This window comes from Apaloderma vittatum, unplaced genomic scaffold (assembly GCF_000703405.1).
Source record: "Apaloderma vittatum isolate BGI_N311 unplaced genomic scaffold, ASM70340v1 scaffold30275, whole genome shotgun sequence".
Lineage (NCBI taxonomy): Eukaryota > Metazoa > Chordata > Aves > Trogoniformes > Trogonidae > Apaloderma > Apaloderma vittatum.
Window position 1 is genome coordinate 1 of NW_009719334.1, and position 15,606 is coordinate 15,606.

At 55.5% G+C, this 15,606-nt stretch overlaps 1 protein-coding gene across 1 annotated transcript in view; it reads left to right on the plus strand.

Moving 5' to 3' along the window:
• Window positions 1-4,692: 4,692 nt before the first annotated feature.
• Window positions 4,693-15,606, plus strand: part of LOC104274854 (talin-1-like) — a gene marked incomplete at its 3' end in the record, with an annotated part of 27,265 nt that continues 16,351 nt past the window's right edge. Inside the window, 17 exon segments of the mRNA XM_009870606.1 lie at window positions 4,693-4,866; window positions 7,034-7,131; window positions 7,379-7,508; window positions 7,742-7,894; window positions 8,152-8,294; window positions 8,695-8,822; window positions 9,311-9,371; window positions 9,666-9,770; window positions 10,114-10,269; window positions 10,500-10,601; window positions 10,822-10,898; window positions 11,065-11,245; window positions 11,914-12,027; window positions 12,353-12,461; window positions 12,955-13,163; window positions 13,264-13,362; window positions 15,332-15,499. Coding sequence (XP_009868908.1) covers window positions 4,737-4,866; window positions 7,034-7,131; window positions 7,379-7,508; window positions 7,742-7,894; window positions 8,152-8,294; window positions 8,695-8,822; window positions 9,311-9,371; window positions 9,666-9,770; window positions 10,114-10,269; window positions 10,500-10,601; window positions 10,822-10,898; window positions 11,065-11,245; window positions 11,914-12,027; window positions 12,353-12,461; window positions 12,955-13,163; window positions 13,264-13,362; window positions 15,332-15,499 — 2,163 coding nt within the window.

Genomic DNA, 15,606 nt, shown 5'->3' on the forward strand with positions numbered 1-15,606 from the left:
TTCATCGCTGGCTGTTAGACCCATATTTGGTAGCAATAATTGTTTACTCCCTTCTCCTCTCTCCCCGAGCATCGCTGCTGAGAAGGGGAGGGGACATATTTTTGGGATCCGTAGCTTCGACGGAGCTCAAGAGTTGCCTGGTAAAGGACTCAAAAAACTCTTTGCAGACCTGGTAAAGGACTCAAAAAACTCCTTGCAGACCGCCGCCCGCCACCCCCCCAAGCGCTGCTGCGTGGTGAGCACCGGGCAAGCACACAGCTTGCTCACTGGATGGCCAGCCCCGGGAGCTTGGAGCATCCCAAAGTGGCTTATCCTGACAGATTTTGGGAAGGGGAGCAGGAAGGCTGGGGAAGAAGGAACAGGGACCTGTGGGGTGCCCTGCTTTTTGGAGCTGTGCTTTGCAGGCTGCTGGGTGGAAAAATGCCCCCCCAAACTTGCTTGTGCTCTCACTTTTCCCATTCTGCTTGGCCCAGCAGTGGGCAAGTTGCTTGCCTTTGCAAGCATGAGTGTTTAGTTTGGGCCGCTGGTGGTCTGTGGAGACCCTGGGAATTCCCACTGCCCCTCGGGCGCTGCTTTTGGGGTGCTGTGCTGGGTGACTGGCTCGCTAAGGACGCAGGACAGGCTGTGGATAGAGTGGGAATGTGTGGAAAATGCTGTTAGTTTGTGTCCAGAGCTGCTTGGTGCTACTTTGGGTGAGCTTGCAGGCAGGCTGTGCCCTCCTTGCCTGTTTCCCTCACGAAGCAGGGCTGTCTTTCCAACGGGGGCAAGAGGATTCTCCCTCCCCAGCTGTGGGTGACAACCAGCTGGTCGCAGGGGTGTCACAGAGCTTGGGCAGGGCTCGATGGCTGCTCGTGCTCTCCAGGGGCAAGCTCAGCCGTGAGCTGCAAGAAACCATCTTCCCGTCTGACGTGGACCTGCAGCTGGGAAAGAGGAACCGGGCTGAACCGTCTCAGCGATGTGCAGCACCAGGGTCACCGGCTCACCCTTCCCATCAGCATGGGGCTGAGCCACCCAGTGCCTGCTGTGGCTGTTTATACCCATCCCTTATTGGAGAAGCTAACCAGGGCATGGTCCAGGAGCTTCTTAGCGGGTTAATTTATGACCAGGCTCATCTTGCTGTTTTGCAGACGCTGATGTGCCATCAAAGCCACCACTGGCAGGCGTCACAGTGGCCTGGTACCTGCCTGGCTGTGCCTGTGGAAAACCCCAGCACTGAGGTGGTTTGCAGCTGATAAAGCTTCCTGCAGCCAGCTGCTGGGCTAGGGGTGATCCAGAGTGGGGCTTTTCTAAAAAAAAAAAATAATCCAGACCAACAAATGCAAACCTCGTCCAGTCTTTCTTAGAAAGCGCATGTTAAAAATGGCAAAATTGTTGCATTTGAAGTTGTACAGCGAGTTCTGGAAATTCGCCGTGAGCATGCCAGCAGGCTGCTATTGAATTTTGGTCTTTTTTTTTTTTTTTAAATAAGATATAAACCCTCCTCTGTAACCGTTCTCGCAGCACTAAACCCAGCCGATACAAATATAGCATTTACGTCACGTGATGGAAAACTCGCTCTCAGTGGTCCCGGCAGTAACACGGTGGTTCCTCGGGCGCTGCCTGCCCGTGGCCGACCCTGCCCGCGCTGCTGCTGCCTTTGAGCAGCACCTGGAGACCTGCACTGAGTTTTGCTCACCTAGCACGGAGTGAGATGGAAATAGCCGAGACGGCTCCTGGGGGAGCGGGACCCCAACAAAAAGACACCCCAGCTCATTTTCGGATGGGCTCGAGAGTGTGCTCATGGCTAAAAAGGGTTGCACGCAGCTTGCTGTAAAATGCAGAAGTGTGTTAATCTGGCTGTTGGCTGGCCACCTCACTCCTCCGGTGCCTTATCTGTTTTTGCATACCGACAGCCGATTGAGAACGGTTTTGCTTGCTCTGGAGGTGAGCCAGCACAGAAATTTCGTGTGTGTTCATTGAGACTTGGTTTGTTTGGGTGGTTTTTTTTTTTTCCTTTCCAGGGAGACAGCTTGAATTTCGCTGTCCTTTATTTTTCTGATTTGCAGCAAGGGATCCCACGCTACCTCACATGGTGTGACTAGTCCAACTTTTCCTTCCCTACCCGGCACCTGAGAGGGAAAGGGTCCGTGGGGACCAAGGTCTGGTGGTGCCATCAGAAGAGGCAGAAGATTTGCAAACCCTGTGTGATTAATTGCCATGTTTCCTAATTGACCTCCCCAGGGTTTGAGGAGGTGTACAACTTAGGCAGCAGAGAGCATTTCTGCTTTCGCCAGTAATGTCAGCGAAGTTCAGCTGCTGGAGCCTGAACCATTTCTGCAGAATGTGAGAATTAAAGTGAACCTATCTCCTGTTGCTCTGAGGGCTTCCTTGTCATCGTGGGCGCCTCCCCTAACGAGCTCTGTCATTTTTCTAAGGGCTTAAGAGTGGGAAGTCTTGAGCAGTCACCCTCTACAGGGATCTTGGCAAGCATGGTGGCCCCCAGGAAGAGTGTGCTTAGGGCTGTCTCTGGCACAGTGCTTGGTTTTGGGCAGCCTTGGTAGGGCAAGAGGCATCTGCAGAAATGGCCAGGCATGGCCTGTCTGCTCTCGGTTCCTCTCTGCCATCCAACATCCTCCCCTCCCCTTCCTCCATGGTCTCTGACCTTGTCCGGGCAGTGGCATGTTCTCCTTTCCTGTGGAGGGACGGAAAGCAGCTTTATGTTCAACTTGAGAATATTTTTAGATGTAGAGAAGACGGCTTGGTGACCGCAGCAGCCCGCCCTGCATATGAAATATTCAGAAAGCCCTTTCTGCAGCAGGGTGTTCCTCGTCCCTTCGGCTCCACGGCCTCACTGGTGCTTCCGCGTAGACAGCAATGGCACAGGCAGGCGCCTCTGCCCCCTCCTTCCCAGTGCTGCTGCGCTCCAGATCTGAAACGCATTTCATTCCTCGTCAGCGGAGCCAGTGGGGGCCACGGGCCTCCGCAGAAACATTGCTGAACAGCTCAGGAATGCAGAGCTGGAGCCGCTCCATGTGCTGGCGGAGGCGGCACACTGCTCTGTCCCTGCCTCCCGCCCCGCACCGCCAGTGTGGCTTTAGAGCTCTGCGGGAGCAGGACCCCTGCCCTCTGACTTGCTCCTGGCCAAAATCGAATACAGGAGCTTTTTGTCCATTGCGCATTGTGCCCCGAGCCCGCTCGGGCCCATGGCCGGGAGCAGCCCACACTGGCATAGCCTCTTCCATGGGGGACCCGAGCTGGCAACATCGGGCAGGGATGCACAGGCTCAGCCGCGGTGTGAGGGAGACTGTCAGCAAGCCTTACCTAGGGACCTTCCTGGGCCAGGCTGAGGATGCGCGTGGCTGGTAACCTTTCGCTGACAGCCGTAATAGGAGGCCTGGTAGGAGAAAATCGGTCTGAAAGAGAATGAGCAGATGTGGTGCATCCCAGCAGCTGGGCTTTAAAGGACAAGGCAGCCTGGGTTGACACAAGAGTATCGGGCTCCTTCGCTGTGGCCAGGCTGTCAGGGACAGGAAAAGGCATGTCACTGCTGAAGAGCTTTGGGTTGGGAGTGGCCGGGAACTGGGAATGCTGAGAAGGGCAGGGAGCAGTGGGGCAGGGCAAAGGACCCGGTGCAGGGACCCCGAGGTGTGTGGCAATCTGGGAGAGCACTGAAAGCCGCTGCACAGTGTGTCAATTCAAAGGAAAGGGTTCTTGCAAGCCCTACAAGCTGTGCCGGCTGTGGGGGGAGCTTTTTAACAGTGTACTTTTACTTCTACTATTTCTTTCCAATTTTACTGTGCTATAAGAATATCGCAGCCCTAACTAGGTGTTACTAAACCTGGTGTTTATGAAGCCTGGTGAGGGATGCTTGCTCCAAAGCTGACCTACACAATCCTTCAAGCCTGAAGCTGATCCTGCAAGCTGGACCCAGTTTGGGGCCTGTTTCAGATGTCATAGTGTAGCTCTCCTGTGCCCTTGCAGCGTGATGTGTCGAGCGCCTGGTCCCTCCCCCTGCCGTGCGTCGTTCTGTGCGCACATTCCCTGGCCCTGGGTTTGTGCAGTAGCTGCTGCTGTAAAACCAGGTCTCTTGAGCGCTCCTGCGGTGTGAGTGGTGCTTTCCCCAGGCAACTATATTTAATGGGCGGGTTTGGTGCCTTGTAGCCTTATCTCACCTCTTTGAGTGGCTCCGGGCTTTTCCGTCCCTCTGGGTCCCTCTGTGCTCGGGCTGCCAGCTCAGTACCATCCGCCAGCGATGTGGGGGGCCCCGATAGCTGGGGCAGGGCCCTGTCAGCTCCGGGTCAAAGCTTGGTTTTCCTCTTGTGGCTTCTGTGTCACAGCAGGTTTAATCATAACCCCTTCTGTCGTGCTCACCCAGCTTATCTTGTGAGCTCCTGCGCACTCACTTCCTCCTCGCTGGCAGCCTCTCTGCCGGGGACCAGCTGCCATCACTGCATGCCGTCCAGTAAAACAGGCACTGGGACCTTGGGGCGAGGAGACAAGGGTCCCAACGCTGGCTGGAGACCGTGGAGTTGGCACGAGGCTGGGAAGTGGGATCCCCTTACAGGCTCACCAGCGCGGGCTGCAGCCCCTTCACTTGCTTGTAGAAGCTGGGTTCTGGCTTTTGGGGAGCAAGAGGTGCTGCTGGAGGGGAGGAGGAGGAGGAGGGACCCTGCATACCAGAGGAGCCAGCAGCTGGAGCTAACTCATCTGTCTCCTCCGTCAGGTGACGCAGGAGTGGGGACAGCCCGGCCGCCACCATGGTTGCCCTCTCACTGAAGATCAGCATCGGCAATGTGGTGAAGACGATGCAGTTCGAGCCGTCCACCATGGTGTACGACGCCTGCCGGATGATCCGCGAGCGGGTGCCCGAGGCCCAGATGGGACAGCGTAAGTGCACTGTGGGGCTGGCTGCTGTGCCCGGGCCACCCTGGCTTAGGTCCTGACATTTCACCAGTCTCCCTTTCCTCTCTATTCTCCGTGCCTGTCCAGGCTTCCCCAAAGCAGTGAAGGGGTGGGGGAAGCAAGGTCCAAGTCCTCCTGCCCAGTCAAGGCTAGGGGCTGAGCTCCTCAGGCTCCCTCCACAAAACCCCAGAAGAAATATGGGGATTTGAAAGGTAGCAAACCACATTTGGAAGTGAAATACTTGTCGAGCAATTTAAGCATGCTGCCCTTTCTGTCTTTGCTCCTCCATCCCACTTGTATCCATCACCACGAGCCAGGACTAGTTGAGTGTAAACATTTGCAGAGTTTGTAGCGAGCATTAATAAACCATTTATTTTTTCCTTTCTTGGGGAGTATATAGTCCTCTGTTAGGTCTGTCCCCTGCTGGTAGCTCTCTGCCAGACCTGTGATGGTGCTCCATTACTTTGCTAAGGCTTCTCAGCCCTAATATTTCCTTAATGCCACCAGGCTCAAAATTCAGTTTATGGCTCACAAGTTCATGATGTGACTCACGCCCACGCGGATGTGGCCTGTCACCATTGTGGATGGCGGGGCTGGAGCTCTGGGACATCTCCTCAGGCGCTCTCCTGGGTCCCTCCCGCCGCCCCTGAAATTGACTGCCACGGGGGAGAGGCAGCAAACAGGAGGTCAGGAGTCGTGGGAAGAGGAGGGGGAGCATGGCAACATCTGGGAGCAACAAATTCCTCGAGGGTGAAAGGAAATGCCTTCTTACGCCGTGCCCCAGCTGGCCAGCCGTCCAGCAGACCATGGCTTTCAGTTTCAGAGAGGGGCTGGATGTTTGTGTGGATGTGGGGGTGTAGCAGTGTTGGAAGGAGCATTGCATTTCCTCCTCCTGGGGATGAGCCAGCCTGCTTATGAAAAAAAAAAAAAAAGGCAAGGGGAAAGCCTTAAAGGGAACTGCTTGTTCCCAAGTTCCTTTTTAGTTGCTCACAGCTTTTCTTTCCTATCAGTTCCTTGCAGCTCTTGTTTCTCTTTGCTGTCCTTATCCAGTGGCACTCAGAGGTCCCTTTTTCCAGCTGCCCTGTTTTTTTTTCACCTTTGGGCTGGTGTAGCTTTCCAGGTCTGCTCTTACTCTTCCTCTGCTGAAGCTATGGATCTGGGACAAGCTGCTCAGTTTTCAGTGCTTTAGAGTTATCCTACTGGAATTTGCTTTGAAAATAGTTTTGTTGGGTTTTTTTTAATTTAAAAATAAAATGGCAAGCCTCCGTGATTTTTCTGTTCCCGGTTTAGTAGGTTCCTAACGGCAGTGTTAGCCAGGCAGGAGCAGGGTGGCTCAGGAATTTGTCCCTCCCCGCAGAAAGCTGCCAACAAGATGACGCGCTATAAACTTAAGTGAGCCAAGACAGCCTGCGGCGCAGGGTTGTTGCAAAGGTGGAGTACGACCTTTCCCAGGGCAAACCCAAGTGTGGTCCTGGCCTCCTGCAGCAGGAAAACAGGGCTATCCCTGAGCTGGGGTGCCACTGCCTGCATTCCAGCAGCAGTCCTTTCACTGGGTACCCCAGCCCCAGGGGAGGAAGATTTGGTGAACAGCGCTTATTCACCACCTCTGAGACACTGTAAGCCTTGATCCCCCTCTCTTTCAGCTTCCTTCTTGCCAAACGGAGTGTACCAACTCCTTTAGTCCTTCATTCCAAGGCTTCATCGTTTATGTTGCCCCTCTCTGTGTCTTTTCAAACTCTGAAATGTCCTTCTGGGGAGGTGCAGACCACACCAGCACAGAGTACTCGAAAGTGTGGATGTACCTAGTTTTGTTCTCAGTTCTCAGCATCCTGGTGATGCCCAGCATTTCACACTGCCTTGCTTTGGCCACTGCTGCACATTGCACCGAAGCTTTCAGAGTGTTGTCAACCACAACTCTAAGCTCTTCCGTTTGGACTATCAGTTCCAAGTTCAGCGTTGTGTTGACATGCTTTGAGTGATTTTTTCCATAGATAACTGTGGTAAAACATGTATCTTGAGGATTGCTTGCCATCTTTGTGGCCCAGCATTCATAGTACTGCTGTGCCGATGCACAACCCTGAGCACAGGCTGGCACCTTGTTGCCCCTATCCTGCTCAGGATTACCCTGGCAGGGACTTTACTTGTTTTTCAGCTAATGATTTTGGGCTGTTCCTCTCGGATGAAGACCCAAAGAAAGGGATCTGGTTGGAAGCTGGGAAGGCTCTGGATTACTACATGCTTCGCAATGGGGTAAGCATCCGTCCCTTGTCCTTCCAGCTGGTAGCCACCTTGGCTCTGTGGTTGAATATGCCTTGTTGTTAACGTGGTGGTGGTGGTGAAGGTGGTGTAGGTGCCTGCCCTGCTGCCTTGCATCCCTGCCGCACCCCACTTACCCCACAAAACTGCGCTGAGGAGGCAGGAGCTGTGGCATGATGGTGGGATGCAGGCACCCTGCACCAGTGCCATTGCTAGGAGCTGTGCTTCGCTGTGCTCACAGGACACCATGGAGTACAAGAAGAAGCAGCGGCCCCTGAAGATCCGTATGCTGGATGGGACAGTGAAAACAGTTATGGTGGATGATTCCAAAACCGTCACGGACATGCTCATGACAATCTGTGCCCGAATTGGTGAGAGGAGCGGGGCATCAACAGCAGGGAGGAAGGGTGGTGGAAAGAGAAGGCAGCATCTGATGGGGTTACTGGGGGAGCAGCAGCAGCTTTGCAGTGAATGGCCTGGCAGCAGGGATGTCCAAGGGGTGTGTGCTGCTGGGGAGCAGACACTGTTCTGCACCCCTCCGCTGCTCCAGGCTCTGTATTCGGCAGCAAAATCAGACTGACCTTGGTCCTCTGTGCTCCTACAGGCATCACCAACTACGATGAGTACTCACTTGTTCGGGAGATCATGGAAGAGAAGAAGGAGGAGGTTACTGGCACCCTCAAGAAGGACAAGACCCTCCTGCGAGATGAAAAGAAGATGGAGAAGCTCAAGCAGAAGTTGCACACGGATGATGAGTGTAGGTGCCTGCACATGCTGCGGATGGGGTCAGCCCGTGCCGAGGGGAGGGGAACTACAAGGGAGTGGGGAGGACTGTGGTGAGGAAATGTGTGCCCACACTCCCTGAAATGTCTTGCCTAGAGGCCCAGGGCAGAGGGGTGCGAGTCGGAGTACACTAGACAGACATCCATTTCTCGCTTCACGTGAGCAGCCCTAGGGCTGGGACTGGCTTTGCCTCAGTGCCCATCCCTGCTCATGCCCTGGCATTTCCTGCAGTGAATTGGCTGGACCACGGACGGACGCTGCGTGAGCAAGGCATTGATGACAGCGAAACGCTGCTGCTGCGGCGCAAGTTCTTTTACTCCGACCAGAACGTGGACTCACGAGATCCTGTGCAGCTCAACCTCCTCTATGTGCAGGTACAGCTTCCCAGAGCTTCCCTGATTCCCCTGTCCCATGCCAGCCCCTAGCCAGAGCTGATGGCTGAGGGTCTTGGCCAGGAGCCATCATGAGGGGGACAGGACTTCAGGATGCCCAGTTATCTCCTGGGTCAGAGCCAATGCTGGCAATCCGAGCCCTGCTCTCTGCATACTCCAGAGCTTCCCAAGGGATCCCATATCTCCTCTGTTAGGTAGGAACCATCCTAAAGTCCTGCTGTAGTTCTTCTCCCAGGCTTGGTGAGGGACAGCCTAGATCCTCCTCTTTTTCAGGGCTGCTTCTTTTGAGTCTGGAAAACAAGTCCTGCTTGGTGTGGAGGGGAGCAGTGGCAGGTCTGTGTAGCTCCTCAACCCATAGTAATGTCTTGTTCTTCCCACACAGGCTCGTGACGACATCCTAAACGGTTCCCACCCTGTCTCTTTTGACAAAGCCTGCGAGTTTGCTGGCTACCAGTGCCAGATCCAGTTTGGGCCACACAATGAACAGAAGCACAAGCCAGGCTTTCTGGAGTGAGTGTCCTGGGAAGCTCCCTGGGGCTCGAGCAGCTTGACACCCGCTAGTACTGTGCTGGCACACAGGGCTTGGGGATGCAGATGTCTTTGGGGTCACCCCTCTCCTTGCTGCAGCACAGTGCCCAAGTGTGGAGATCCACAGCCGCAGGAAGGGCTGCCAGCTTCCCATCCTGCTCCCTCTGGCTCCCACTGGGCACAGGCAGCCAGCTCTGATGGGAGGGAACCCAGCGCCCCATATGGCTTTCCCTAATGCTGCACGAGGGCCTGCATTCTCAGCACCTCCACCCCATGCTCAGCAGTGCAGGTCCTGGGGCAGCTTTTGTTACTGCAGCAACCTCTCCCATATCCTTCCTGCTCCCAAAAACTCACAGCCCGTGCCCTGGCAGGGATTTGTGTGAGGCTCTGGGTTGGACCTCTTTGTAGTCAGGGACAAACGCTGGCTTCGGGCTCTGCTGCTAACAGCTGGCTTGAATGTCTCTTGGCAGACTCAAGGATTTCCTGCCCAAGGAATATATCAAGCAGAAAGGGGAGCGCAAGATCTTCATGGTACGTGCAAGGCTTTGTTTTTAGACCTGGGCTGCTTGTTCCACCTCACCAGAGGCTGAGGCTGCTCTGGTCTCTGGAGGTAACACATGGCAACTTGGCCATGAGAAGCAGGAGCAGGAAGCTGTGGGTGGGCAGACAAGGCAGCTTCTGATGTGTCAGATATCAGAGGGATGCTGTAATAGGGGCAAGGGATACCGGTGGGGCGGGCAAAGCCTGGAAAGGCTGTAACAGGGTGGTAGTGGCATAGCCAGGGGACCGTGGAGCTGGCATGTTTTTCTGTCTTTGCTGTTGCAGGCCCACAAGAACTGCGGGAACATGAGTGAGATCGAGGCCAAAGTTCGCTACGTGAAACTCGCCCGTTCCCTCAAGACCTATGGGGTCTCCTTCTTCTTGGTCAAGGTAAAGCAGCAGCCCACCCTGCACCCACCTGTTGCCAATTAGAATGCCTCTTCTCCATCATCCCTCCGCCTGTTGTCTCCAGCCGCTACCCTTCAACCCGCATTGCTCCAGTTCTGCCTGTGTCTTCACTGCTCACCTCTCCTTCTTCTTGCCTTTCCCCATGCACTGCCTTCCCACTTCTTGGTTCATGATTTTTTCTCATTTTCAAGTCCCATGTCATGGTTGGCTCCACCAGAAATTGTGGCCTTGAGGGTCTTTGGTAGTCACAGCAGGCCACAAAGATCTCTGCTTGGATGGATGTGTCCTGGGGGGCAGCCCACAATCCTTCTGTTCCCTCCTGCAGGAGAAGATGAAGGGGAAGAACAAGCTGGTGCCACGACTCCTGGGGATCACCAAGGAGTGTGTGATGCGCGTGGACGAGAAGACCAAGGAAGTGATTCAGGAGTGGAGCCTGACCAACATCAAGCGTTGGGCAGCCTCTCCCAAGAGCTTCACCCTGGTAGGGACCAGCCCTAGTCTTTCACCTCCACTCCTCGGCAGTGCCCCTGTGAGGGGCTGCTCTCACACTGACCCATCTCTTGGATGTTACCCCGTGATGGGACAGCCTTTCCCTCCTCTTGTGCCTCTCCTGGCTGGAGGCTGGCGCTTGGACGCTTAGCGCATACCAGAGGGGCTCAGGATGGATGCCAGTACCCTGCTCCGGTGCTACCCTGTGCCCTGCCATTGCAGGATTTTGGAGATTACCAGGATGGTTACTACTCGGTGCAGACGACGGAGGGGGAGCAGATCGCCCAGCTGATTGCTGGCTACATTGATATCATCCTCAAAAAGGTGAGTCTGCACTGAGACTAATAACTGGCTGCTCCCTGGAGAGGGATGCAGGGTGCCCCTTCCAACTACCTCCAGGCAGGCATTGGCACAAGTTACTGCTCGGGGAGCTGGAGACAGGGCAGGGGAATCCAGTTGGCCCCAGTGGAGTCCCTGGGCTGCAGGAGGAGGGGAAAACTGGAAGGTATGTGCTGGCTGACGTTTTTTCCCTTCCCATCCACAGAAAAAGAGCAAAGACCACTTTGGGCTGGAAGGAGATGAGGAGTCCACCATGCTGGAAGACTCTGTGTCTCCAAAGAAGTAAGTCCTCCAGGAGCAAGTCTGCTGCCAAACAAATTCAGTGGAGAACAGGCTCCAGCCAAGCTTGCAGCACAGTGTGTCTGGAGTCCTTTGGTGGCAGCACTCCTGCACAGCCTGGTGCCAGGACCATGGGCATCCCTTCACCTGGTATTTCTCCCCATTTCAGGTCAACTGTATTGCAGCAGCAGTTTAACCGTGTAGGCAAGGCGGAGCTGGGCTCGGTGGCCCTGCCGGCCATCATGCGGACAGGGGCTGGGGGGCCAGAAAACTTCCAGGTGGGCACGATGCCACAGCCTCAACTGCAAATCACCAGTGGCCAGATGCACCGAGGGCACATGCCCCCGCTGGTAAGCTCTCCCTGTGCCCGCTGCGGGGCACAAGCTCAGAAAGGTGTCAGTTGGACTCCTGTAGACCCATCCCTTTGGGTCCATGACTGGGTGTTGCCTTGCTGTGAAGAGCAGGGGCTCTGTGCTACTGACCTCGTGTGCTCGCTGGTGTGGCTGAGCTGCCGTCCTCCCGCACCCACTCTGCAAACATGAGCTCCACTCTGATGTTTTCCCCTGGCTGGTGACTGCAGGTTGAGCTGCCCCAAGCTGCTGTGCCTTCCTGGCCAGCCCTGCCAGTACTGTGGTTTGCAGCAGAACCCTGCGCCTGGCTTTTGTGCCCCCCATGTGCTCTGCAGCTGGAGAAGCACTTCAAAAAGGTTGTGAGGAAGCCCTCCCCACTCAGCCTGCCTGGGGCTTGCTGTAAGCACTTTATGGGTTCCCACTGCATCTGCTCCCCACTCCCTGAGAGCTGGTTAACTCTGAGACTCACTTGTACCCACTGGGATGAGACATTTCCCAGAGGGAAGCACAGAGGGGAGACCCCTTTATTACTTTACTTTGTGGAGGTGCCTACTTAGAGCATTGTCATCAACAACATATTACACCATATTGCAGGAGAGTCCATTAGTCACATATTTAAGCCTAGATTTTGAGCCTCTGGCGTACCTCAATCTCTCTCTGTGTTGCAGACTTCAGCCCAGCAAGCCCTGACCGGCACCATCAACTCCAGCATGCAGGCTGTACACGCAGCGCAGGCCACACTGGATGACTTCGAGACCTTGCCACCCCTTGGGCAGGATGCTGTGAGTGCAGGGTGAAGGCAGGGTGCTGGAGAGGGGGAGCTTGCTGAAGGTTGTTGGCTGGGCTAGGTAAGCCTGGTCTCATTCCCAGGAGAAGTGTCAGCAGCTCCTGGGAAGATCTGCTGCCTGCAAAGAGGTGGGGTTGTGTCCGACTCTGAGGGCAGGACAGGAGGGGACACTTGGTCGTCTTGCTTGGTTGGGATGGGCTGGGAAGTTCTGAGCAGTCACAGCTCTTCCTTTTCTCTTCCATGTCTCCTTTCTGTGTAAGCGTGGGTGTAGCTGCCCACCACTTCACCACCATCTCCTGACCTTATTCTCCCCATTTCAGGCATCCAAAGCTTGGCGCAAAAACAAGATGGATGAGTCGAAGCATGAGATCCACTCCCAAGTGGATGCTATCACTGCTGGGACAGCCTCAGTGGTCAACCTCACTGCAGGTATGTAGAGGGTTGGAGAAGAGGAATGCCCCCTCTCTGGAGAAGGCTTGGTCCAGCTGAAGGTCATGGCTCTTGCCCTCTATCAGAGACTGAGGGAGCCTGCCTGCCCTAGCTAGAGCTAAACCTGTCCCAACTGCTGCTAGCATTGCCTTTAAAGCTGGCCATGCCCTCACAGCTTGCCCAGCCTTTTTATCTCTCTCTGTACCCAGCCCAGTCCTTCTTCACAGTCTTTGGCTTACCAGCCATCCTCTGGACCAGGAGTGTGTGGTCTGGTCCATGCCATAGCTCCAGGCACAGCTGTGGCATGGTGCAGCTCTCTTTCTCCAGGCATCCCTGCCGAAACTCAACTGACGTGACAGCCTTTCAGGCATAGGAGCCAGAGGGCCTCTCCCCCTGCTCCAGGAAGGAGAACCATGTCAGTTACAGGCACGAGGATGTCCTTGGAATATCACTTGAAGTGCATGCCAGCCTGAGTTGTCTCCTTCATGTGCAGGGGATCCAGCAGACACGGACTACACCGCTGTGGGCTGTGCTGTCACCACCATCTCTTCCAACCTGACGGAGATGTCCAAGGGTGTGAAGCTGCTGGCCGCGCTGATGGAGGATGAGGGAGGGAATGGACGGCAGCTTCTGCAGGCAGCCAAGAACCTGGCGAGCGCCGTCTCGGACCTGCTGAAAACAGCACAGCCTGCCAGCGCTGAGGTGGGAGGGCAAGAGGAGGGTGGAAGCCAAGAGGAACAATTGAGTGAGGTTTTAGGGCTTGCTCACAAGCTCAGTGTTGATTTTGCGTCGTTCCTTACAGCCTCGCCAGAATCTCCTGCAGGCTGCTGGCCTCGTGGGCCAGACCAGTGGGGAGCTGCTGCAGCAGATCGGGGAGAGCGACACCGACCCGCGGTTCCAGGTGAGTGCACCTAGTGGCAATCGGGGATACCTGGTCCCTAAAACTAAAGCCTTTGCGCAGGACCTGGCAGGAGGGCTCTGGAACAAAGCTTCGCCAGTCCCTAGTGGTGACTTTGCTGAGGGAAGGGACAGGTCATTGCCCCTCTCTGTCCCTAGAGCCGCTGTGATATAATGCCTCTTGTCTTGTGGGTTTCCATGTAGATCACAGAAAACCGGCGTACTTGGATCCTGCCTGCCTCTGACCCAGAGACGGTAAAAGGGAGCTCTAGGCATGACTTGGTGGTCCCTGCCCTCTTCAACATGAGGGGTGCTCCTTTGGGGACCATCAGCTGAACTCTTTGGAGAAGGGCTCTTGTCCAAAATCTACTATTCTGGTGGTTGGCTCTCAGAAGTTCATGCACTCGGGTTGCTGCTTGGGCGAGCGCTGCTCTGGGAGCTCTTGCAGCTGCCTGAGCTCCTGCCTGACGCTCCCTGCCCCCATCAGAGACCCAGGGTGGCTGGAGCCCTGTGGGGTGGTTTGTTTTGGCTGAGCTGACTTCCAGCCAGCTTGCTTTCCCATGACTGTTCCTTACAGTGCAAGGGAGGTAGCACACCGTGCTGGGGAGGAGGAGTCAGCTGTAATACAGACCAAAACCAGACTCCAGAAAGGTTTCTGTTCGCAACAACCACACAGCCACAGTATGAGCAAAAACGCCTGAAGAGATAGCCAAGGGGAACACAATAGCTAGCACGAAGCCATACTCAGTTAGGGCAAGGCAGCCCCAATAGGCAGATTTAGGACCTGGAAAGCAATTTGCACTCATGCAGCAGGATGCTCTGCCTCACAGCTGCCAGACCCGAGTGTATCTACTTCCCTCCTTGGGCTCGGATGCAGTGTTCTGGGGACTCTGGAGCTGGGTGCATGCCCTTTTGGGTCTCTTCTGCCTGGAAAGGTGGTGGGTTGCAGCGGGAGTAGTCTTGGCTTGCAGGAGGCAAGGGGATGCTGTGTCACTTTTACCTTGGTGGCCGAAGGCTTAACTGCTGTGGGGTGCAGTGCTGCTCTCTGTGAGCGCGCACAGGGCAAGGTTGCAGGCGTAGCAGGCAGAGAGTGCTGCTGTATGTACCGAGGTCTTAGCACCAAGCGTTTGCTGTCTTAAGTGCTGGTGCTGCCAGGTTTCACCAGCAGCCTGCCACCAGAGCTAATCCTGAAGGCTGCCACGTGCGGTCATGTCTGATGCCCTCAGGAAAAGAAGTTTGCTGTGTGCGAGTCAAAACCTGTTGTGTGCTGGCACGGTGCCCTCAGTCCTTCCCTGCTGCTCCCTGGGGTGGGAGGAGGCTGGTTGCTGTGTCGTACCTCTCCTTTAGCCCCAGGAATGACATCAGGGATGTAGCCCATTGCTAACAAGCTAGAAAATAGCTGGTGTGCCTGCAAGACAGGTAACTAGTGTGGGCTGCATCTACTGCTTGCCCCTTGCTTGTGGGATGAGCCTGTGGGCAGGCAGCTAAACCCAGTGTGGCTGTGCCATGGCAAGTTTGTGCCTGTTGTTTGGCTGAGGGTGTTTGGCATTTTTTTTTTCCATTTGCCTTTGCGCCCAGTGCCGGCAGGTGTGCCTCTGCAGGCAGTGCCTTGTGGCAGGTTTTCACTGTGGTACAATCATGGACTTGGCAGAGGTTGTCACCTGGAGAGCAGACAGTGAGCAGGTTGGGGTGACGCTGAGCATTGCCTGAGCTGCTCTGGGCCATGTTTGTGGTGGTTCTGCGGTGCGGTCCCTGGCTCAAGGCCAGATTACAGCCTCACCCCTGTCTGTAGCACACAGTAGAGATGAGATCAAGGTGTTGCCAGTCACTCCCGGTATTTGGTGCTGCCAGTTCTGGGACAGAGCGGGTGAAAGGCCCTGGAGAGCTTATGTTTCCCCGCTAAATATTTCATGAGAGCGGGGCAGTTTCTGATGCTCCCACTGCCGTGCACTGACCCTGTCTGTCCCCTCCAGGACATGCTCATGCAGCTGGCGAAGGCAGTGGCCAGCGCTGCGGCCACGCTAGTGCTCAAAGCCAAGAATGTGGCTCAGAAAACCGAGGACTCAGCGCTGCAGACGCAGGTCATCGCTGCTGCCACCCAGTGTGCCCTCTCCACCTCCCAGCTGGTAGCCTGCACCAAGGTGAGCAGCAAGGTTAACCCTTGCCTTGACGTGGCTGTGAGCATCACCTGGCCTGTGGCAGCTCCACCGTGGCGTTGTAGGTGTGCCAGGACCACATGTCCTCAAGT